Source organism: Teleopsis dalmanni, chromosome 2, assembly GCF_002237135.1.
Source record: "Teleopsis dalmanni isolate 2A chromosome 2, ASM223713v2, whole genome shotgun sequence".
Taxonomy (NCBI): Eukaryota; Metazoa; Arthropoda; class Insecta; order Diptera; family Diopsidae; genus Teleopsis; species Teleopsis dalmanni.
Window position 1 is genome coordinate 18,730,786 of NC_051847.1, and position 25,398 is coordinate 18,756,183.

The 25,398-nt window shown below is 28.8% G+C and overlaps 6 protein-coding genes across 6 annotated transcripts; all 6 read left to right on the top strand.

The window, feature by feature from the left end:
• Window positions 1-43: 43 nt before the first annotated feature.
• On the top strand, window positions 44-895 carry LOC119682900 (glutathione S-transferase 1-like). The gene has a single exon (XM_038096438.1). The coding sequence runs from the start codon at window positions 177-179 to the stop codon at window positions 840-842; it is 666 nt and encodes a 221-aa protein (XP_037952366.1). The 5' UTR covers window positions 44-176; the 3' UTR covers window positions 843-895.
• Window positions 896-3,491: 2,596 nt separating this feature from the next.
• On the top strand, window positions 3,492-4,368 carry LOC119683040 (glutathione S-transferase 1-like). Its single transcript, XM_038096639.1, has one exon. It carries the CDS (start codon window positions 3,559-3,561, stop codon window positions 4,222-4,224), a length of 666 nt encoding a protein of 221 aa, XP_037952567.1. The 5' UTR covers window positions 3,492-3,558; the 3' UTR covers window positions 4,225-4,368.
• Window positions 4,369-4,468: 100 nt separating this feature from the next.
• On the top strand, window positions 4,469-5,540 carry LOC119683041 (glutathione S-transferase 1-like). The gene has a single exon (XM_038096640.1). The coding sequence runs from the start codon at window positions 4,781-4,783 to the stop codon at window positions 5,444-5,446; it is 666 nt and encodes a 221-aa protein (XP_037952568.1). The 5' UTR covers window positions 4,469-4,780; the 3' UTR covers window positions 5,447-5,540.
• A 7,588-nt stretch (window positions 5,541-13,128) lies between these two features.
• On the top strand, window positions 13,129-13,882 carry LOC119683217 (glutathione S-transferase 1-like). Its single transcript, XM_038096850.1, has one exon. The coding sequence runs from the start codon at window positions 13,162-13,164 to the stop codon at window positions 13,831-13,833; it is 672 nt and encodes a 223-aa protein (XP_037952778.1). The 5' UTR covers window positions 13,129-13,161; the 3' UTR covers window positions 13,834-13,882.
• A 7,285-nt stretch (window positions 13,883-21,167) lies between these two features.
• LOC119683218 (glutathione S-transferase 1-like) lies at window positions 21,168-21,974 on the top strand. Its single transcript, XM_038096851.1, has one exon. It carries the CDS (start codon window positions 21,230-21,232, stop codon window positions 21,896-21,898), a length of 669 nt encoding a protein of 222 aa, XP_037952779.1. The 5' UTR covers window positions 21,168-21,229; the 3' UTR covers window positions 21,899-21,974.
• A 1,960-nt stretch (window positions 21,975-23,934) lies between these two features.
• LOC119684667 (glutathione S-transferase 1-like) lies at window positions 23,935-24,820 on the top strand. The gene has a single exon (XM_038098761.1). The coding sequence runs from the start codon at window positions 24,015-24,017 to the stop codon at window positions 24,669-24,671; it is 657 nt and encodes a 218-aa protein (XP_037954689.1). The 5' UTR covers window positions 23,935-24,014; the 3' UTR covers window positions 24,672-24,820.
• Window positions 24,821-25,398: the final 578 nt, after the last annotated feature.

A 25,398-nucleotide genomic window follows, 5' to 3' on the forward strand; every position in this document is an offset into this window, starting at 1 on the left:
TTAAAAAAAAAAGCTTTCGAAAACAATCTTGATAGCAGTTGGGGTTAAACTGCACAATAAAATTTATGCTATTACCTGTGTTTCACAATATATTTGAACTTGTTGACAAGAAAATTTATTCAGTAAGTTGCCGTTTATTCTCGCAGTAGGTCGCTTTAAAGCATAACTAACAGAAAATGTCGAATATTGTTCTTTACGGTACTGATCTTAGTCCCCCAGTTAGGGCTTGCTTGTTGACGCTCAAAGCTTTGGATCTACCATTCGAATATAAAATTGTAGACCTCAAGAGTGGAGAGCACTATGGTGAAGAGTTCACTAAACGCAATCCACAACACACAGTGCCACTGCTTAACGATGGTGACGCTTGGATTTGGGATTCGCATGCAATTTGCGCCTACCTGGTGGATAAGTACGGCAAAGATGACTCACTTTATCCAAAGGATTTACTTAAACGTGCTGTAGTAAATCAACGTATGTTCTTCGAAGCTAGTATACTCTTTATGTCGTTGCGTAACGCTTCAAGACCGATGTGGCTTAATAAACATACAGTGCTGCTCAAGGAAAAATTAGATAATATCAAAGAAGGTTATGGAGTAATGGAAGACTTCTTGAAAGGTAATAACTATGCAACTGGCAACACCTTGACAATTGCCGATTTTTCTTGTGTGTCAACTTTATCAACACTACGTGCTTTTATTGATATTGACGCGAATAAATATCCGAATATGCATGCTTGGCTACAACGTGTGTCACAGTTGCCATACTATGAGGAAGCGAACGGTAAAGGTTCGAGTCAATATGAGGCCTTCATTAAGCACGCTATGAGTAATACACTTTGGTAAAAATACATTTAAAATTATATTTAAATTGTTTTTATTGTGGTACAAAATAAAGAAACAAAAGTACATATAATTTTTTTGATTTATAGATTTTTTATTTGAGATTATAAATATACAAATAAAACAAAAAATTTGATTAGAAAATTTAATCTAAAATTATATTAAACAACGTGTTTATCTTTATGAAAACATAAGTTTCTTCTCTTTGAAATCGAGATTTGATCATATTATCTATTATGTCTGTAACGGTTTATTTAGAGTGTTTGAAGCGAAAAATGTATATAAATATAGTGTATGAGTCATCATTCTTTAGAGAGAATTATGGTGCTGATTATATTTTAAGCTCTAGTATAAAATTAAACGTTGTGGGTTTAAAAGTATAATTAAGATTAAGTTAAGTAAGAATTCATTTCGAGTTCTTACTAAAGAGTCTTCTTAAGAAGACAGAGCCTGTTATTTGCTTTATTTAGATTGTTTATATATGAATATATAATTACGAAATATATTTATATTATATATTAAATGTAACATAATGACATATATACATATGTAACATATACAATTATACTAAATTTCAAAATATGTTATTAAAATATGATTGATATAGATGTAATTTTATAATATATATTCTTTAATGTATTATATTATTTATATCTGTTATATTAATTCTCATTGATCATTAATTATCTTTTAATGGTTTTAACACAAACGTAATCAGTTAACATATAAATGTTCCAGTAGATCGTATATAACAGTATTCTGAATGACGCATTCGTAAAAACTTAAAACTAATATAATTTTAAAAAGATGGTCACTCTAAAAAGCATTTGTTAAGCAATCAGTGGTAAAGCAGAAAGCTTTGGGATTTCAATTTGTTTATAAAATTATTTTACTAGCTTAGATAGTCTTATGGCTACACATCCGTACTCGTACTTATTAAATTTACGCTATAGTACAAATTTTTTTGTAATTTTTTCAATTTAATTAGCAAACCCTTAAGAAACCTTTAAGAATAAATAACAAGATTTTTGTTAGAACACTAATTTGGCACAAATTGAAACGCAACAATCAGCTGGAGTAGCCAACTTTGCTGCACCTAAAGAGTCAATATCCATTTTTCGCTACTGGAAGATTAAAAATACTTCACATCCTTTTCTTACCTGTTTCCGACCTGTTAGAGCACCTCATCCTTTAATATTAGGTCAAGTTTATAGACTTCTTAGGACTTCTTTTACTGGATTAGGCCAATCCTGCCTTTGTAACGTTGTGCTTATATTGATTATTGACTACTTCAGTTTTATACTTTTCTTGGTGTTCTCTCTGGCCTTGATTATAAACAAGTTTTATGTATGAAAACATAAAGCGTCTTTATTTGAGTTTAGATAGACCACAATTTAAACTAAAATGGACTAAGTAATCAGTTTAATGCAACACAAATTGTATTTTTGTTTATATTTTTTCTTCCAACATTTTCATTATGATACTATGCTTGTGAATTTATCTCAGGAAGGTTGCATATCAAACTCTGAGTTTAAAAATCAAGTTATCATCATGTACGTACTTATCCTGAATTAAGTAACTTCCCGACCACATACTTGACATTGCGTGCGTACTAGGAATATACAATACAAATGTTAGCGGGATAATGGTTCCTCTATGTAAATAGATGAAAATGTATTTATTTTTTTTTATACAGTTGTAAGGATATTAAATTATAAATAGCTGAAGTTTGAAAAAGTCAACTAGTGATCGGAGGCAGAACAATGCTCTGATACAGAACAATTGCAATCCAGATGTGGAAATCATTGTTCAACTTGAGGTATATCGTACGGAAGAGGACATAAAATATGTAGAGTAAAAAAAAAATTAACTTATAAAAATATACTTACTATTTTATACATTTTTGACTTAATATTCTATCATTTCGAAAATTGAATTTAAACATATTTTTTTTTTCTGTTTAAATATTATTAAAAATTTAGCTGATTTGACTCGGTTAAGAAATACCTCCTCAACCCAACATAGAAACTAATTTCTACTAAATATACAACAAAATATTTAAAATAAAATACACAACACAGTTTTACCTGCAATAGGGTGATACCAGACGTTCAAAGGAGCTTTTGAAGTGTGGTTTAGTTAGGATTTCTCGAAACATAATACTCGAATTGTAATTTCTCTTAAATATAACTACACACACTAACATAGAGTTTGCGTGTGGTCTACTTGAGAAAGGCTTTATTCGATTGTTCTCGACCTACACTATATATGCAACAGCTTTAATTAAAATCTTGCAATGATTATCCCAAAAAAATGCTTATTTTTGGTAATCAACATCACCAAAGAAATTAAATCGAAATTTTTAAAACTTCATTAAATGTGTAAATAATATTAAACTTAATACGCTATTATATTTATTCTATTTAAAAAAATATATAACAATAATTTAAACCAAAAACTATAGTTAGATACTGCACTAACTATGTTTCTATCAAACAGAATATATCTATAAAACTGAAACAGCCATTCATTTTAGTGTAGCGCATTCAGTTTCATTTACAAACACACACAAAATTTATCAGTTAAAAGCTCAGTGCAGATTTGCTTTTAAATAAAAAATTTTTAGATCATTTTGTCAGTCATAAACAAAACTTGTACTCATTAGGTACAAATTACAAGAAAATATTTAAAAAAAAAATTAAAAAAAACCAAAACTAAAATGTCAAAAATAGTGCTTTATGGTGTCGACATAAGTCCTCCAGTTAGAGCTTGTCTTTTAACATTGAAGGCGTTGGATGTTCCATTTGAATACAAAATCGTAAATCTTGCCAAGGGTGAACATCTTACCGAGGAGTTTCTGAAAAAGAATCCACAGCATGCTGTCCCAGTTTTGGAAGATAATGGTAGATATATATCGGACTCACATGCCATCTGTAGTTATTTAGTTGATACATACGGAAAAAATGATAAGCTTTACCCAAAGGATTTATATCAACGCGCAATTGTAAATCAACGTTTATATTTTGATGCAAGTGTTTTATATTTCGCTCTACGAAAGGCGGTACTTCCTATGTGGTTTGAAAACTCGAATTTTGTGCCCAAAGCAACAATAAAGAATATTTTGGAATGTTATGATTTAACGGAAACTTTCTTAAAAAATCAACAGTATATTACTGGTGATAGCTTAACCATTGCGGATTTCTCATGTTTGACAACAGTTTCTTCTTTAAATGGCATCGTTGAATTGGATAAGAAGAAGTATCCAAAAACATTGGATTGGATAGATCGTTTATCTAAATTACCTTATTATGAGGAGGGTAATGGAAAAGGACTCAGGGAATATGTTGCTATTTTAAAAGCCGGATTAACTGTATTTGAAGCGTAAAATATTAAAAAAATTGTAATTGATTTTGACAACAAGTAAGAGCTAATAAAGAAGGACTTAGTGAATATGCTCATATTTTAAAAGTCAGATTAGCCGAATTCAAAATGTAAGCTATATATATAATTATCTTTGAAAATAAATTTGATACAATAAAAAAAAAAATAATATATTTTTAATTAAGAAATTTTTACTAACTACAAGACATCGATTGTAAGATTTAAGAAATCTTGAAGGCTTAACAAAGGAATTCATGAATACGAGATAAAATCCATAGTTCTATTATAAGTCCATTTTCAAGTTCTTCTTATATATGAATTAACAGTTTTTCAGCTGAATATATCTACCAAACTAAAACTGCTACTTATTTAAGTGTAGCGCATAAGTGGTGTTTACACACACGCTCGTTTGTACATACTCGAAATTAAGCAAAATTTATACAACAAAAGCTCAGTACAGCTTCATTTGAAATCATAAATTTAAAATCTTTTCGTTAGTTATAAACAGAACTTGTACTCAATCAGTTCGCATACAGAATTGTATAGATATTCTTGTTAAAATGTCAAGAGTAGTGCTTTATGGTGCCGATATAAGTCCACCAGTAAGGACTTGCCTTTTAACGCTTAAAGCGTTGAATATTCCATTTGAATACAAGTTCGTAGATATTGTTGCGCGAGAACATTTTAGCGAGGAGTTCATTAAAAAGAACCCACAACATACTGTACCACTTTTGGAGGATAATGGTAAATATATATGGGACTCGCACGCTATCTGTAGTTATTTAGTAGACAAGTATGGACAGAATGATAAACTCTATCCAAAGGATTTATATCAACGTGCTATTGTAAATCAACGTTTATATTTTGATGCAAGTATTTTATATATGGCACTACGAAATGTGGTACTTCCTATGTGGCGCGAAAATTCAAATTTTGTGCCCAAAGACAAAATAATGAATATTTTGGAGTGTTATGATTTAACGGAGACTTTCCTCGAAAATCGACAGTATATTGCCGGTGACAGTTTAACCATTGCAGATTTCGGGTGTTTGGCCACAGTTTCTTCATTAAATGGCATCATTGAATTGGATAAAGAAAAGTACCCAAAAACTTTGGAATGGATAGAGCGTTTATCGAAGCTACCTTATTATGAGGAGGGTAATGGAAAAGGACTCAGAGAATATGTTGCTATTCTAAAATCGAGATTAACCGAATTTGAAATGTAAAATATTTGAGATAGTCGGTGTTTGTTTTAAAATCAAAATAAACAGTGAAAATATTACAGGAACAGTTGTATTAGATATTTTTTTTCAAGATTTTAAATATATTTTTTTAAAAGATTTGAAATTTTAGAAAAGTATTTGTTGCATTTAAAAACTATGTTAGTTATATTAAAGTATGTTAAAAATAAATTGCAATATATAAAATTGTTTCAGTATTTTTATTTAAAATTAATTTAAATTCTTTTAAGTATCAGAGATCTTCGATGGAAATGTTTTAAGAAATAAATCAATGTATATTTACAATTAATCAATATCTATGTCTATAGTCAGAATTACAAACGAAACGGCTTCACTGTGCAAGAGATCGATTCTTCGCCGGCCTGACAGAATTAACTAAAGTAGATATATTGGATTTCCTTAATTTTATCTAGAAAATCAAAAGGTTTAACTAGTGGTTATTTTGGAAACAATGGTTAGTTTAGCTCGCCTCTTGGTTCACATCAATCCACCTAAACTTAAACTAATCTAGTGTCAATCAGCTAATGTTTTCCTAGAACTTATAGGAACTATTTACATATATATCTTCTCTCCTTTATTTAAATAATAATAATTTAGATTTTTGGGGAAGAATACTTGCGCGGATACTTTTATTGCCAATTTGGTAGTCCTCGATAAAAACGATTCTGGCCAACTTTAAGCAAGATGAAGAATACCTTATCTTCGGTTAGAACTCTTATAGTACAAAAAATCAATTAAAAATATAGTGCTTTGCTCGTTGGCAATTAGATACACCTTGACGAAACCTATTCTGGTCTATGTTAAGGAAGAGAAAGAATACGTTTTCTTCTGTTTAAAATCTTACAGTAAGTGGTATGTTAAAGTTCACATTACTTTGCTTCATTGGGGGCCTATATTCTAACTTTAGTTTAGATTCTTGTTAAATTTGCTTCTTGAAATTATTTTCACAGAGCGTTTTCGAATATAAACAAATAAATGTGTTAATTTCTTTAAATATTGTACCATATATTGATTCTAAATAATATCTGACGTTCAGTTAAATTTATAGCAATAAGAGAACATAAATCTTATTTTGTATTAAATCTCCGAATATCTTACCATTGACTTATTTAACACTGACAAGTGTAGAAATCATTAAGTGAAGTCTATATTTTTACATAGAAATAAAGTTTACAGATTTTAAACTATATGGTATAGCATAAAATCAAGAGAAACAAGAGATATAGCATAGCATAAATATAGCATAAAATCAAGAGAAACAAGAGAGTTTTCATACTTGGGCAAGTAAACTTCAACATAATGGACAGGCGCTCCTTAGAGATGTTTTTAGGATTTTAGTTTGATTCAATCTTTATTGATACACCAATCTTCTTAACCAAAACCTATGTTGTAGTTTGGTTTATGAGATATATGATAAAAAGGGCCTGTCGATTGTATCGAATTAATGTTTAGATATTTGTTGAAGTTATTATATTTTTAGTTTATAAGTTTTATTTTTAGTTTCATTAAAAATTCTAAACGATTTTGAACTTTATCAAGGGTCATCGCGAATAACATATCACTTGAAAGTCTCTCCATAGCAATATGAACATATACCCCCCATTGTATGACTTGCTATTTTTCTATTTTTTTTTTTATTATTTTCAAACATTAAATTAAACAAATCAGAATAATAGATTAAATAGATTGTCATAGCTTTGCTTATTTAAATTTAATAAAAATATTTTATATATGCTATATGATTTATGTCAATTTGCGACCGAAGAGTACAAATGATAACTTTTAGTTTGCGTGGAAACAATGATTTGCAATTTTCAACTTTAAGTACGATTTAATCAGATTTGTGGTATTTCAATTGTGATGAAATAATTTAATAAAATAAATAAATGAAAAAAATTATTGCTTTAAAGCAGCCGCCAACCTCAAAAAGTCGAAGTAAATGTTATGCATAAAATCTATACTGCAATCATAGATAAGCAATAGGCGATATAAAAAATATATTTCTGTATTATATATTATGTTTATTCATATACCATATGTGATATAAATACATCATAGGGCAGATATTAAATTAATTTACCACACTCCTGAGATGTAGAGGGCCCTGAAAAAAGAGAGGTTCTGACAGCAGAAATCTTCAAGATGAAACTTATATCTATTATGTTTGTTTATATATGTGAAATAAATATAAAATTAATTCACCATACCCCTGAGATGTAAAAGGTCCCTGAAAAAAGAGATAGTTTGAAGCACCGGTATTGACGTACATTTGAAGGCCATATGTCCAATTTGGTTTAAGAAGAATTTGATATTAAGAAGAACTTTATATTCTAAGCTTAACGCGAATTGGCTATTTAGAAGAGAATTTGGCTTAGCAGCTCAAGTATTGATTTTGACTTGTTTTTGCTTTTATATGCTTACGCTACGCTAGTCTTCTATCTAAGTGCATCCCAACGTAGGTGACATTATCTGCTATAGTATGCTATACTAATGCTATAGTTGACATTGGGGTATACGAACCGTATTTATTGTAATTGCTTCAACAGCCGTGTGTATTGTTATTTTAAAGCAAAAAGTTGCAAACTTTATCTCTGTACTCTCCGTACCCGTTCTTATAAATCTTCAAATTTTGATAATAATAAGTCACTTTGATAAATTCAATATGAATTTTGTGAATTGAATATAAATTGAAAATTTACAAAATGAATATATATAAAATTTGAATAATGTTTGTACTTATAGCAATCTAAAGGTTCAAAGTATATTCCTTTTAAACTGCTACATCTATCTGTTTAAACCCATTCACGTCGAGCAATAGAATACTATACTTTTAGGAAATCGTTTGGTTCCATACCGATTTTGAATTAAATGCACGCGAACTTATTAACGTTCAGCAATAGAATACTATATCTCTAATCTTACTCAGACTAAGAGTATGATTATTAATAACTTTTGGGATATCATTTGGTTCCATACCGATTTTGAATTAAATGCACGCGAACTTATTAACGTTCAGCAATAGAATACTATATCTCTAATCTTACTCAGACTAAGAGTATGATTATTAATAAGTTTTAGGAAATCATTTGGTTCCATAACGATTTTGAATTAAATGAACGCGAGCCGATATTTTAAATGCACGCGAACTTATTAACGTTCAGCAATAGAATACTATATCCCTAATCTCACTCAGACTAAGAGTATGATTATTAATAAGTTTTAGGAAATTGTTTGGTTCCATACCAAAATGCACGCGAGACGATATTACAAGACTAACATAATGGAAGTATAATTTCAAAATGGTAAATGCTTTTGTACTCTCTAATGCCACGCAATGCTTCTGAAAGGCGATAGTTAACAGGATAATGTGCAGTTAGGAATCCAATACCTAATCTTACTACAAATGTATTTAAACTGTAAACTATTTTCATTGATAAACTATTTGATAATTTCCTCACAATTGTTTGATTAACTCCAGTCTCGAGCACTGTACACCAAACCACTATCAGTTTATTTGTATTGTTCAATCCAGATAAGAGATTGTATAATTACCTGACTATTCTAATACATATATAGTAATACTGACCCTTCAATAATTTGTAATAAAAACTACAATTTGCTTAGTTAGATTTAACATGAATACATGGACAGAAGTATCGGCTTGTCCGTTTTTAAGTTTAGGTCCATCCATAGGCCCATTCCTTTAATGGATCAACAAAGCCTCTGTTTTTGTATTCAGTCTAAGTGCTCTTGTCTAAGTACATTTAAGAAAAGTAAAGTAAAAAATTATAGTAATTGAGTTTTTGGGAAATAATTGTATGAATATATCATAGATATATATTGATTAAATCATTAATATAAATTTTATTTTTAAAGTTCAAGTATATATAGGTGAAATTAAATTTTTTAACTCATTTTTAATTGTAATTTAAATGTTTTTGATGTCATCAATGTACGGAAGGGACTATAATTTAAATATGTTTGTAATTTATGGCCCTATTTTTGTCTTCTATGCGTTAATAAACTTAAAAAATTGCTGGTCATCATTATTACTCATTAGTATTTAGGTAAGTTTATCAAGTTGCTTTGCTAGTATAAAACACTTGAAAAGTATTGATTATTTTAGCCACGCGATCTAAAAGCTAAACTTTTTTCAACATTTATTCTAATATTTCATAATTCGAAGTCAAAAGCTGTTTTTTGTTTTTTTGTTCTATAAATTTACACTTTTACATATATTGCGGTTATCTATAAATATTGACTTAGTGAATTTAATCGCGTATGTAACATGATAACTTGGCTACCACTCTGCTCTCACCGGGTTTGATAAAAATTATTGATAATATTTTACTCAGCATGTGGTATGCCTTCCATTTCATTAATTATATTTATTTTTACTAAATTTTGATATATTAAATAATAGTTACACCCTAAACTCATTGCTTTCAAATCACAATATTATGGAGAAAAAAAATAGTAAACTTTGTATATATATTATACAATGAATTCGCTTGAATAATCACCCAATATTTATTAAAAATGTTTTTATAGAGATCTATAAATTTACAAAACCCCAAAACCGGATTCATGGTTTGGGCAACAAATTCAAAATCATCAAATATTGACGACTATATTTATAAAAATTATTAATTACATTTTTTTTTAATATGAACTATATGAGAACCACCCTGATATGGTACGTGTGTGCTAGAACAACAGAACACAGGGTTTTGATTGAAATCCCATTAAAATCTGGACGCGTCCTAAAATAGCTTTTAAAAAATGCTTGATAGTTCTGTCTTAGTAATAAAGCGTTAAGTACTTCTTAGATATACAAAAAAATAGATATACAAATTTGTCCCTTACTTGGGACGAACAGGTACACATGCGTCTTGCGGCCAGATAAACTTAACCTAATAAAACCTTACGAATCATTTGATATCTTCAATGAAAAAAAAAAAAATAAAATATAACAAATGAAAAATTTGGAATCACACTTGCAGTTAAAGAACACTTACACAGTTGAATAGTATACAGAAATAATCTTCTTGAATTTGTTTTTATAAAGAAATGGTCGATCGCTTAATCCGTTCCAAAAGTAAAATCCTGAGGATATAGCAAGCGCTATAAGTTTATCATTAACCAATTATATTTCATATTGTATTTATTATTTTTAATGGCAGAATATGATTTATCAACGTTTGTTGTGTGACTGGTACTCCCTTCATTTCAAAGGGAGTGTTAAGTCTTCAAGCTTTTTCTCTTGGTATATGACTGCACTCAGGACCTCAGGGTGACTGTGTTTGATTGAATAGGAATAAAGTTGGTACTCTTTTTGTTAACATAGCCAAATATTTATGTACAATATAGTTAGTTTTTTATCACCTCTATAGTGTGACATATAATCTTTAAGACCTGTATTTCGGTCATTTTTATTAGTTTAATAGACTTTTATAATCTCTCGAAATAATACCTTTCTTTAGATAAGCATATTTTTCGGTGGCATATATAAATCTATAAATAAAAGTAATATAAATCTAAGAAATACTATGAAGTTAAAAAGATTAAAATGGAATCAATTTGAGAAGAGTAATTTCTATTAAATTGAAATAAATAATAAAAAACACAAAGAACTCAGGAGCCAAGATATAAACAGAAAAAACTTTTATTAATAATTATGTAATAAAAAATAACAAATGTAATTTTATACTTTAATAGCAGAAACCACATTTATTTTCCATGATAAATCATAGAAAATCTGTTTTAGTGCAAAACGTTTTTAATTTCAAAATGTATGCTATATACTTTATTCTAATAATAATGGAACATCTATTGACTTATAAAAACAATATTCTACAATAATTGAATAAAAATGTTGACTAAGACATTCGGTTCAGAGGTATAATAGTATCTAATAGTTGCTTTAACTAAGCACAATGCCTAACATAGGAAAATTCAAGTACATACTATGAATATTCTGTTCTGGTTATACTTGAACCTATACAATATTATGAATCCAATATTATATCGGTTCAATACCACAGAATAAAATTTATTTATACTCATACATAAATTACAAGACAATTTTTTTATAAAAAAATAGTATAGTTCCTTAGAGTTTAATTGCTTCAGATCTTTCACTCTTTTCTGTGGGTGGGCACTTGTATATATGTTATAATATATGTCTTACTCGAGATGTGTAGATTTTAATATTTTTTAACTGTCTCTATGAATATCCTATTGTCTAACATACCATTGGAATTTGACTATTCACTTTAATGCATTCCTCACTTTTATTACTCGCGTTACTTTCAAAAGGGCCATCTCTTATTCTCTATGATTTATTTGTAGATTAGCAGACAATGAAAGGTCTGCGGTAGAAGGTAATGTCGGCGAATGCACGAAGAAAATATTGTAAATAAACTGCTATAAACCAAAGATGCTTGGAACGCTGTAACGAGATTCGCTGAGCTCGTCATAAGAACCAAAAAGATATTTCCTAAAGCAGAAGAGCGTGAGTAAGCAAAGATGATGCGGAAGTCTGGATGCTTGGTATTAGCAAACAAAGAAGATGGCAAGAAACCAAGAAAAAGCAGAAACATTCTCGAAGGTCCCAGGAAGGTCTCCCTGATGAAGAAGTATGATATTTTAGTTGGTAAGATGGGTTTCATATGCCTTACCGTAACAAACGAAAATTAAAATAAAAGAGGATAACTTGTTAACTAATAGTCAAAATGACAAAAAATGTTTAGTATATTTCTTATGAAAGTTAGTATATAAGCTAATATATATTTGAGAATATTTTTGACAAGAAACTTACTATATTTCTAGTCTTTGTCTACCAAGTGAAGCGTTTGTCTAGTATTACATCCAAATAGTTATAAATGTCGTTGCATTTTAAGTTGATATTTAATAGTATTAGATTTAGGTAGAGTTGTCGTTTAATAAAGAATTTTATGTAATATGGCAAGATATCAATTTCGAATAGAAAATGGTAGAGTTTTCGTGTAATAAAAATCTACAAAATATAGGACTCAAAGTTGTACAACCCAGCTGCTTTTTATAGATATTAATTAATCTAATAACAATTATACATAAGTGTTTTAAATTGAAAATTTCTCTCGATATCTGACAATTCACAAAATCAATTGTCACTGTTTACACATCTTTAATCTGTATATAATTATCGAGTTATTCACATGACAGTTGAGATTATATATATTGATAAATTTTATAGCCCGTCAATAAATTTGTTATAAGTAAACATAAAAAGGTGTCAGAATGAGTAATACCATAAGAAATTGTTTAATATTTTGTAGAAATACTAATTAAAGACTAATAGTCAAATAAATGTAGCTTCCCGCATATATTTGGTAGATAAAAATCGTAAAGCTCTACTGTGTGGAGAAAATCAGACACTGCGAAAACTGTTAGTGGGGAACGACCAGTAACTACGTGCGTAAGTAACTACATATATTTTGGTCTATCGTACTCCACATCTCGTGCCATGACAGCGAATATTTGTACACGAAAAATTCTATTATTAAACAATTTTCACAAGAGAATAATAATTAAAGCTCCAATAAAAATGGTTTCACAAAAAGCTTACGACTGAGTATAAAATAAACAATTACCATATAATTTATTTTAGAAATAAGTTAGTTCGCTGCAAGTGAAAATTAAATTTTATTACAAGTAAAATGAGCTCGAAATTAATACTTTATGGTGTCTATATGAGTCCACCGGTGCGTGCCGTACTCCTCACACTAAAGGCTCTAGAACTAGACTATGAATTCAAGGAAATCAACGTAGCTGCTGGTGAGCACTTGCAACCAGAATATTTGCAGAAAAATCCACAACACACTATGCCACTTCTTGAAGATGATGGAAAATATATATGGGACTCGCACGCCATTATCGCATATTTAGTACGAAAATACGCTAAAGATGATTCTTTGTATCCGAAAGATTTCTATCAACGTGCCGTAGTGGATCAACGCTTACATTTTGAAAATGGTGTTCTTTTCACTGCATGTATTCGACAGCTAGTTGCTGTTGTATTCCACGGCACGCCCACTAAGGAGGTAGTGGCTGAACGTATAAAAGCTATTAATGAGGCATACGAAACACTGGAAAAATTTTTCGGTGATCACGAATATTTTGCCGGAAATAAATTGACAATCGCTGATTTCAGTATTGTATCGTCGGTATCATCACTGGCACCGATATCACCAGTGGACGTAAGTAAAACTCCAAAACTGGCTGCATGGTTCGAGCGTATGAAAGAGTTGCCATATTATGAAGAAGTTAGCGCTGTTGGCATACAAGCGATTGTCGAGAGAATACAGGCTAAATTAGCTGATTTAAATTGATTTTTAAAAATTTTTATTTAAAGTATATTTAACATAATGATAAGATAAAATAATGTTGAAGTAAAACTAATAATTAAATGCGATAATGTGCTAGTAAATAAAAACTAACAAACAAATTTAATTAAATGAACTCTATAAGGTGTTTTAAGTTGTTTGCATATATAAGAAATCACAATGATAAGATAGATTCAATCTGAATTATTTGTTTATTTTATATAAATCAGTATAAAACATATAGTTATAATTATAAGAAAAAAAATGATAAGAAGAAAATGCTGAGTTGTTGCATTTCACAGTGTGTATTTCACGGGTAATAAAATTATATATTTTAATTTCATCTAATCTAATGATATCGATCTTTAATAGCAAGGTTTCTTTGTTATTACCTCACCTATTCAAGAAATAGATAGACTTCTTTATTTAAAAATTATTTTTATTTTAGTTTGACGTAACCTATTTGTATTATCATAACCGGCCATTATTTGAGCTTAAGTGAACCTTAGTTCAAAAGTCCATCTCTCCAACCTCACCTATCTGCAATACATATTTATGAGTAAATCTTAGATTCGACTCTATCTATTTTCCGCATATGCTTATGTATGAGAAATAATGTTTTTGCATTACAACCACTTTTCTTATTTTTAATTAATATATCTACAGTCGTAAGTTAGCCAGGTATATTATATACCTATTAGGTAAAGTATAAAGTTGCTAATGGAGGGATAAAAGAAAGAACGATATATAGTTATTATTTGCATATAAAATATTTCTTTGATAAGAGACATTAATGTGCAAATTTTAGGACACTACATGGCAAAATTGGTATATATATATCGCAAGTGCTTTTTGTATAGCATGGGTTTCTTATCTAAAAAAATAACATATTTTGAATTTCAGTACAAGATTTCTTCATCAGTAGTACTTATAGTGAATCCCTATAAGAAGCTTTAACAGAAAGTACATTTGAGTTCTGAAACTGCATATCAGATAAAGATACTACTCTGAGTGAACCTTCTAAGAAAGTGTTTATAGAATATAGAAGAACATTCAATATCACTGTTTTCTTCATCAATAGTATTTTTTAAATCTCTATAAGAAGCTTTAATAGAAAGTAAAGTACATTTAAATTCTGAAACTGCATATTAGACAAAGATACTACTCTGGGTGTACCTTTTAAGAAAGTGTTTATGGAAGAATATTTAAAGTTATAAAATTCTGATCTCGATGAAATGAAAAGAAATTATTACTTATTTTTGTATAAGCTCACTTTTATTTATTAATACATAAACTAAAGCAAATTAAATAATCAAATTTTATATACAGTATATTAAGACAGGTGACGATGTTTATAATAAAAGATATATTTTTTTTGTATATTTTACTATATAGACGTTAAATAACCCATTTTAAAATAAAGTCACAACAATAAATATCTCAAATAAAAAGTCTGTAGCTAATATATGAACAACAAGTTAAAGAGCTTCAAATTATTTATTAGGATTGCTAAGGAAAGGTGCTCAAAATTTTATTAAACTCTAAAAATAATATTTTTATATATTTATTTATTATTGATTATAAATAATAAAAAATTTTAAAAAATAATTTTATTCATTATTGCAAATACAATGGTTACATATCGATACATAGAAAAAATATCGATAGTTGAAATATCGATAGAAAATAATTAAAAAGTTGATAAAATTTAAATCTAATAACCGATTACTTTTTCTAAATATTCACTTAACATTTTCTTACACTAACTCCAATAACATTTCATAATAGAAAGCGATATTTTCGTATGGTGATCAGTCACTATTTATCAGCTTTGGATCTCGCACTATTCTATTCTGCGAATATAGAGACTGAGTGTTATTATTTTTAAATTCATAAAAACATGTTAATTTGTTAATAAAACTAAAAGTTTAGATACTAAATATTTAACACTTTCTGAAAAAAATAAATCTTATTTTGTAAAAATCACAATTGAACTAAATTTTTGTTTTGAAATAAATTAATTATAAAAATATATTGAAAATAAGATTTCTTATGAACAAATATGGCGCTTATATTAAATGATAATGGGTTCATAAGTATCTAATATCGAAATGACAAGTTTATATATATCTTAAATAACATCTTTCCAATTTTTGATTTAAAAAACATTTCTATTTTATTATATGGTTACAATTAGATTATAGTGGTGAAATATTGGAGTAGCTTAAAACACTTTTTTGATCATCTCACTAGATTTTTTACCAGCACTGAATTAATTATTCAGTAGAAACTATTATTATTGTACATTAAGACCGAAAAGTTTTCGGAAATTCTCATTTAAAATTCGCGCGCTGTATATTTTTCGATATTTTAAGTTTATGTAGTTTGGCAGCAATTAAGGAAAATTACTATGCAAAATGAGCGCGATCTGTCAGACAGTTCGTTTACGGCAGCTGTTGAAACCAGTTCACCTCAGTAGTGCGTTGCGAAAAAAACAATGGAAAAAAATATTGGACAAAGAGTTTGCATCAAATTTTGTGTTTCGAACGAAATTTCGTGTGCAGAATCGTTGCGAATGCTACAAAAGGCTTATGGGGAATCAGTTTTATCGAAAACTCAAGTTTATGAGTGGTACAAAGCCTTTCAGGACGGTCGTACGACCGTCGAAGACATTTCGCAACGCACTACTGAGGGGAACTGGTTTCAACAGCTGCCGTAAACGAACTGTCTGACAGATCGCGCTCATTTTTGGCATAGTAATTAAGGACAGTGCTGCCAAACTACATAAACTTAAAATATCGAAAAATATACAGCGCGCGAATTTTAAATGAGAATTTCCGAAAACTTTTCAGTCTTAATGTAGAAACAAACAAAGATGGGATGATACAAGAATATTTTGATGTAATAACATGTAAATTTGTTACAAACAGATAAATATATTTAAAACAAATTCCAAAAAGGCTTTGACTTAGTTGGTTAAAGTGCGCTGACTCTGAGCTTCAAATTTGGCAGGACTCGAGTTGGATTCCTGGTACTTACAGTCTCAAACAATATTATTAACAAATAATTAAATACAAGAATTATTTTCAAGACCACTGATGATTGGTATTTGACAATACTCGAAACACCTGTATGGTCAGTCAAAAATTCAATTAATTAAAATAATATAAAATAAATATTTGTTGTTGTAGTTCACTACTGTTCAAAAAACCTTTTTAAAAATAATTTAGAATATGTAAACCTCTATCATTTTGTTCTTTTTTCAGGTTAGCCTACCTTGTGCAGTCTTTCTTGGTCAGAAGTTCCTGACTTACCACTTTAAGCTTCTACATCGCTACCAACAATATGAATTCTAATGGATTCAATGACTTCATAAAAAAATTTTTTCATAAAATCGATATAAAATAATTGACGTTAAATTTGACTTTATTTTATATATATATATCAACTGTTTTCAAATATTAAATGCAAGATACGAGTACATTGGAATAAGCTTATCGAAGAAACGCAATCAATGTATTTTAACAGCATTTATAAATCTACGACCTAAATGTGTTATTTCGAAAAGGGTGCTCTGGTTAAATTACATTCTTCCATTAAAAATGTTAGTTGAATTATAGGTTAAACAAATAAATGTACATTAGTATCTGTATCTAGAGTAGGACAATTAATCATACATAGTTTGACCATTAACAACACTTTTTTATATTTTATGCTACTGTTGTCTTACTAGGAACTTAATTACCTGAAGGAAAATTCTATTTAATATTTAATAATACACAATTCTATAAACCAATGTATATATATATGAATAGAAACTATCGAGTTAAAATTAGATGAATTTAATGGAATTTATTCTCTGCCCCCTTAAACAAATATTTATCTTAATTGCCTAAATTTGCACTACACATTTATTTGGTTATTGTCATTAAAATGAATTTTTTTCTTATTGAATAATGTTGTTAAGCTTCTATTATACATAAAATGAACACACTGCCTCCGCTTTGTTTTATCGAAATTATAATAATAAACATTTCTGCCGAGTCATCATTGCAAGTTTTTTTTTAAGCCTAGAGATATGAGTATCTACAGATACAGATATACTTTTGTTTAAAAACAAAAAAGCTTTGCTCACAAATTTATTTATCGGAATTATTTCATTGTTTTTGTGTAGGGTGTTGTCAGTACAAACCGAACTTGACATATGTCATGACATATGTATAATTTATATAGTTCTAAAAAGCTTTTTTTATTTTACTTAATAAATGTATTCAAACTATAGCATCATTAAGCTGGACTAACACTACTGCAATGTACTACGGTAGCTACCAGGTAAAAATGTTTCTGTACGGCCTTTACCCTTTCTGACAGTTAGGGCTTAAATTAACCAAAATTCGCACGACAGTGGAAAATAAATGACTACTTAACTTAATATATCGAAAATAAAGATGCAACGCATAGTCAAAATTAAGTTTCAAGTGAAACCATGCATTTTTAAAAAATAATTTTCTTTCACTGATGGTTAAAGAAATATAAGATCGATAGATTAAAAAACCTTTTGCGTTTAGACGAAGACAACCAATTGCTAGATATTAACTTCTTTCATTATAAATATTTTCGAATTAAACAATTCATAAGTAAACAAAATCATAGAGATTATTATATATAAAACCATTAGCATTTAAATTGATACAATATGTTAAATCAATCACAGCCTTTTGTGATACTTTAGTGAACGATCACTTCCCTTTGAAGTTTTTGGACAGATGTAACAAAGTTTACCTGAATTTCAACCGCAAAACGGTTTTTATAGGCATTCGGAATCTGCCCATACAAAATTAGAGTGAGAGAGAGAGAAAGCATACGCTCCTAGAAGATTTTGTACCGTCACAAAACAGACGTTTCAACCAACAATGCATGAGAGACATGAAAGACAATCGCTTCATTGCGGTCTATGCTCGAGTAAAACTTACCAAAGGGTTGAAAATCATCCATAGCTGTATCTATACAATTATTCAAATAGCAATTAAAGTACTGCTTTATTAGGTAATGCTGTGCTGTGTGCCTGATCGACCTGCAATCAATGGCAATAAGTTCGCGAAAAATTAATTCTAATCAGCTAATTAATTTTGTGAACTGGATGCTCTAGATGTACTAGATTGAAAAGTTTTTTGTAACCAAAATAAGTCACTTTTGGAGAATACTACTCTACTTAATCACTAAGTTGACTAGCTGGATAGTCTATGCTTAAAAAAAACTTAAAAAGCAACTACGGTAAAGTATTTCTGTTTAAAAAAACCGAAGGAGATGGCTATTGACATGTAAGTTTTAATCCTTCTAGACCGCAGACTCGTATTCCCTTTAAAGAACTCGTCATTTCAGCCTTTATTTGAAGATCTTGATATTTTCTGTTTAATTGAAGTTTATTGCATTACAATAAATTTATAATATTACCGTTGTGTTGCACTTCAGTGAAAGTCGGTACTCTGTTAGTATCTTGTCTACTTTATAGAAAAGTTTGATAAGATTATATTAAACAATGTTAGTAGTATTTGGGATGAGCGTAGTATTCTCTATTTCAGATGCAATTTAAAGCACATTAATATTAGTTGAATATTTTAATAATCTATAAAAAATAACAACAAGATACCGAAATGCAAATACCTTTTGTATACATTTACCATATATGGCATTCATGAATAGAATTTTTACATATCGAGATTGAACTTCTACTATATATAGGTGACATGACAACATAATGTATTTTGTAAAACTATTTTATCGCATTATTCTAATCAAGACAATCAATCTATATTATAAGAAAAATTGTGTCAACGGCTTCTGAGGTTTATATTTCCAAAAAAAATAATTATCTTTAAGAAATTATAATCAAAATATATGTACACATGTGTGTTAGTTATTACTATTTAATCAGTTTATAATGTGAATATAATACAGACGAATACAAGGCAAACATTTAAAAAAATTATTTTTAAATATACAAATGTTATATTAAATTTGATAAAATGTTTGTAGTGCATTTAAGGAGACGTTTTAGTCCATATAAAAAATAGTGCTCAGTTTGTTAGTCTTAAAGTGAAGTCATTTCTTAGGACTTGCGGAAGATAATTGCGGCTTTTTGGATCTTGTATATTTTTTAGAATGATCAAAATCAGATTATCTTTCGAAATGATTTTAATACACAAGTAAACACTGCGAACGACGCTAGCAATTACAAAATAGAGATTTCCAATATTATTTCCTAAGAAATATAGACGTATATATTATATCCTATATTTTGTAACACACTACATTTCATATATGACCTTGTTTAATAAATGTATGTCGATATACCTTTATGTACCCGCTTCTCCTCCATTATGAACGATATGTAATGTTCAAAAAAGCTAACATTTAATATTAAACATGTTTTGCGGGACGTTTTCTACATTTACATTACTTTTGCTATTGTTTTTATTATTGTTGTAATGTATAAGTATATAAGTATCTAGGTTAGATTAGGTTAATGTGACAGCCTTGTGCACCAAAGCTCACTTCAACGCATATAATAGCCAGTTGTCACGAATGAACATGTCCACTGTCCAAACAACAGGCGTAAAGTACCAATTTAATGCAGGAAGCATGGACTGTCTAAACTTTATTCCTTTAAAGGGGCGCTGCACTTTTAATTTAGGTCAAAAGCAACGAACCTGACAAAGCCATATATTTAACTTTCTCCTTAATTTTAAAGGGCAGCAGCTTCGTGAGGTCATTTAAAAAAGAGACCACAAAGATTTTAAATGTTATTCTATCCGTTGATGGACTTCTGACACAAGGTGTAGAATAGGTTTTTCGTATATAATCCATATACTCACATTCGCAAGTATAAATGTAAGCAAATTTTAAATTAAACACAACTTTTTAATAAGAACCAACGAATGGCAATATTATCTAAAACCACACCGATTAGTAGTTTCAAAATATTATTATTTGTTATTTGTGGGAAATTATCATTTAAACAAATTTTTATAGTTATCATATCTATTGAAAAAATTTGTATATTTTTACATTCATTGGATTATTCCGCTCATTATTTATATACCATATCATACATGTTTATTGATATGAACAAATTTTTTTGGAACCTATTTAATAATCAAGATGTTTTGTAGTGTTTTGTTTTTTACTTCTTACCAAAATACCAAAAATATTAAAGCTTTTAGATCATCAGTGTTTGCTATCTATAACATATTGACATACATTCGCTCCTATACACGCATCTGGTTGAGAAAGTATAAAAAGCTCTATACTTGTTCGTTTAAATGAAAAGTTGAGAGAAAATTTTACTCAGTTTGAAGTTGTACATTCTCGGTTAAACATAACGGACAGTAGACCGCTTAAAATGGGTAAACTTGTGTTATACGGTATCGATGCCAGTCCACCAGTACGTGCTTGTCTACTGACACTCAAAGCATTAGATTTACCTTTCGAATATAAACAAGTTAATTTATTGCAAGGTGAACATCTTTCCAAAGAATATTTAGCCAAAAATCCACAACACACAGTGCCCACCTTAGAAGATGATGGACACTTCATTTGGGATTCTCACGCAATTATAGCGTATTTAGTACGTAAATATGGCAAAGATGATAAATTATATCCAAAAGACTTTCTTAAACGCGCTGTTGTCGACCAACGTTTACATTTTGAATCCAGCGTCGTTTTCGTAGGCGCCTTGCGTAATATCACATATCCTCTGCTTTTCCTCAACGAAACCAAAATTCCTCAAAGCAAAATCGATAATGTCATTAATGTTTATAAACTTTTGGAAACATTCCTACAAAATCATCCATATGTCGCTGGTGACCAGTTAACAATTGCTGATTTCAGTCTTATTTCAACAATTTCTTCAGCAGTTGGTATACTTGAAATCAAGGAGAGTGAATATCCTAAAGTGAGTGCTTGGATCAAACGTATGGAGAAGTTACCCTACTACCAAGAAGCAAATGCTAAGGGTGCGGAAATGCTGATTGGCATGTTTAAATCCAAGAATTTCACAATTGTGCCTTAAAACCCATAACTGTTCAAAGCATTTTAAAATACTTATTTTTTAATGAATAATAAAAACAAACCTTTTAAACTATAAATATGACTCATTTTTATTTTAAAGAGTATAAAAACTATACTATACTATTCAGATGGTTAATAATATATTGTTGATGTTAACCGCCGTGGGGTCTTACTACTTTCGGAGAGGTCATTATGCAGTAAGCAAATCTAGCTTATCATGTGAAAAGAGACTTAAATGATGGAAACCAAATAGTATGAATTAATATGGGTAATAAAACAGTTTCAAATATATAATGCTTTTTAAGGTTATTACCAGAGTTTATGAACAAGTTCTTCAATTTTACTAAATTTTATGTTAGTGATGTCATTTAAATATTTTATACTTAATACAGTGGTTAAGTAAGTACTCATAGTGATTTCATGGTGCCGAAATTAATTGGTGGGGCCAAATTTCTATAGTTACTTTAATATACAAATATGACTGCAGGGCTCGTTTGTGTAACTTCAAGCCCCCCTTTGTGAAGCCTCTGACATTTATTATGTCTAATAAAAAATAAAACTTGAAATGTGAGCATAAAAAGACAGGTTTTAAACATATTTTAAACGATTGAGTATGGTTTGTTTTTTTTTTGGGAATTGGTTTTTCTTAGAAAGTAAGCTTAAACTATAGAGTAATTTCTTTTGATGTTATGTAGTCACCATAGTTTCGAACTGAAAGCAAACAACTTTCCGGCTTTTGTGCATTTTCTTCATTTAGCAAAAAATGCAGCACAAAATAATTAAAATTTTAAATGTTCAATGAACTGCCTTCATCTCATTTTAAAAGATAACACAAATATTTAAAAGATTTTAAAATGGGGTAATATACTGTGAAATAGACACAATTTATTAATAATTTAAAAAAAATATGTTTTTTAATTTCTTAAAATTCAAAGAGTTTTATGGGCAATTTTTTACCTAAACTATCTCATTTATCTATCTTATGTTTTCTGTTTATCTCCTTAAATCTCATATTCATTGTCTTCATATAGTTTTTTCCCCTTTTTTTAGTACTGCTGTTGTTATTGCGTTTACTATTGTTGCGATGTTTATATACTTGCATTTGTAAATATGAATATGAGTAAATATCAACTTTTTAATTTTTACTATATAATAGAACTAAAAAAAGTTCTCAAAGTTGCTGAATTTTGTTATACTTTCTACATTAAATACCCTACCGCCCTTTTAGCAATGCTTCTCAACTTATTTCAGTCAATCACAAATCCCACTATTTCTTATTATACGCTATTAATACTCCACAAAAATGATAACCCGAGTTAATCCTTGCTTTAGCTGAGCCATCCGCAACAGATGGGACCCCAAGACAGGCAACAACAATAACCACAAACAACACGAAAGCTTATGCCATTATAATATCTAGTAAATTACAATATCTACATAAATGATATCTCTATAACGAAGAGAAGAAAGAAATGGATGGTAAAGGAAAGATAAAGGAAAAAAGAGGAAAGTAAAGGATTTGTTAAAGGATATTATAGTTAAATTATCAATCCCGTCTGATTGAACTGTGACTTTTAATGCATGAAAAATATTCAACAACATTCAACAAATAAACTATTGTAGTATTATTGTAGGTTTATTTATTAATTTCAATTAACATTACAACAACCTAATATTAAGACATCTACCTCAAACCAAATTATATGCAAGTCATCAAGTTTAAATATTGTCTATTAAAAGTGCTCAAGTCTATCAATGCATCTTTCTGTGTACACGAAATAAATAAAAATTTAAATATCTGTTATTCTATATAGGTATGTGTTTACATATAAATTATAATTTATTATCAACAATATTTTTATATTAGCAACTATATATTTACACGCCGGGAACAATCAAATAATTGATTTAAATTAAGTAAGAAACAGCTTTAACAAACAATAAGTATCAAGTATCAACAAATATCTCAAATAATATACAAATGTGTTTTAGTTACTGATAAGAAAAATATATAAATAGGTGACTTAGCTGAAATGCACTCAGAAACAGTTAAGTATCCATAGCGAGTACTTAAAAAATATATCTGAAGTGTATAATTAACATCTTATAATTAAAATATGGGTAAATTAATATTATACGGCAACGACCCAAGCTGTCCAGTACGTACTTGTAAGCTAACCTTAGAAGCGTTAGGTTTGAAGTATGAATACAAACTAATTAATACCCAAGCCGGAGAGCATAAGACAAAGGAATTCCTTAGAAAGAACCCACAGCATACTATTCCTATGTTGGAAGATGATGACAAATATATATGGGATTCACACGCAATATGCGCATATTTGGTCAATAAATATGCTAAAACTGATGAGTTATATCCGAAGGAACCATACGCACGTTCAATAGTAGACCAACGTCTACACTTCGAATCAGGAGTTCTATTTCAAGGGTGTATCAGGAATATTGCTTTGCCGGTGTTTTATAAGAATGTCACTGAGGTGCCACGAGAAAAAATCGATGCGATTTATGAGGCTTACGATTTTCTAGAAGCGTTTCTAGGCAATGAACCTTATATATGCGGTAAAACCATGACTATTGCTGATTTCAGTATTGTATCAACTGTGACCAGTTTAGTGGGTTTAGCTCCTGCAATACCAAAAAAGATTACTGCTTGGATCGACCGATTAAGCAAGTTGCCATATTATAAAGAAGCCAATGCTAAAGGCGCTGAGATGTTAGTGGATATGTTCAATGATAAAATTACGAAAATTGTTTAAAAACAACATTTTTCGAATAATGTAATATTACTATAATATTTCGAATAATAATACAATATATTGTATATGAAACACTAGATAGTATTTAATCTCATTATAAAGGTTAAGAAATTATTTATATAATCACATGTAAAAAATTAAAAAAATTAAAAAAAATAAAATAAATTTTTCAATAACAAAGTTTTGATAATTATTGGATAAAAATCAGTACACTTAACTATTTTTACATAAATATATATAATTTACTATAATTTTACGTTAATAGAAAATTAAAACAAAAACTATTAATAAACTAAATTATATATATAGTGTACAAAGTGTATAGAACTTTTAATTAAAAAAAAAACGGACGTAAAAATGTCAATTTAAGAGCAGATATTTTTTCTTTTAGAAAAAAGATATGTTAAATTGGAACACAGATTCAATAAATATGTATTGAAGTATGTCATTAACATTCTTAAATATTAAAAAAATATATTTTCCACTGCATATATGGAATTACTTGTTATGATATAGATAGATATAGATAATATATATATATATATATATATGATAGATGTATGGTATAGATGGAAATATATAGATGTGTAGATATATATATAGAGATAGGTATATATGATATAGATGGTATGTTGATATTGATTGAAATTTTATAAAAATATACACCAGAACTGTGACTCGCATAAAATCTTTGATATGTTTTGTTACTCTGAATCAGCGCTAGGCA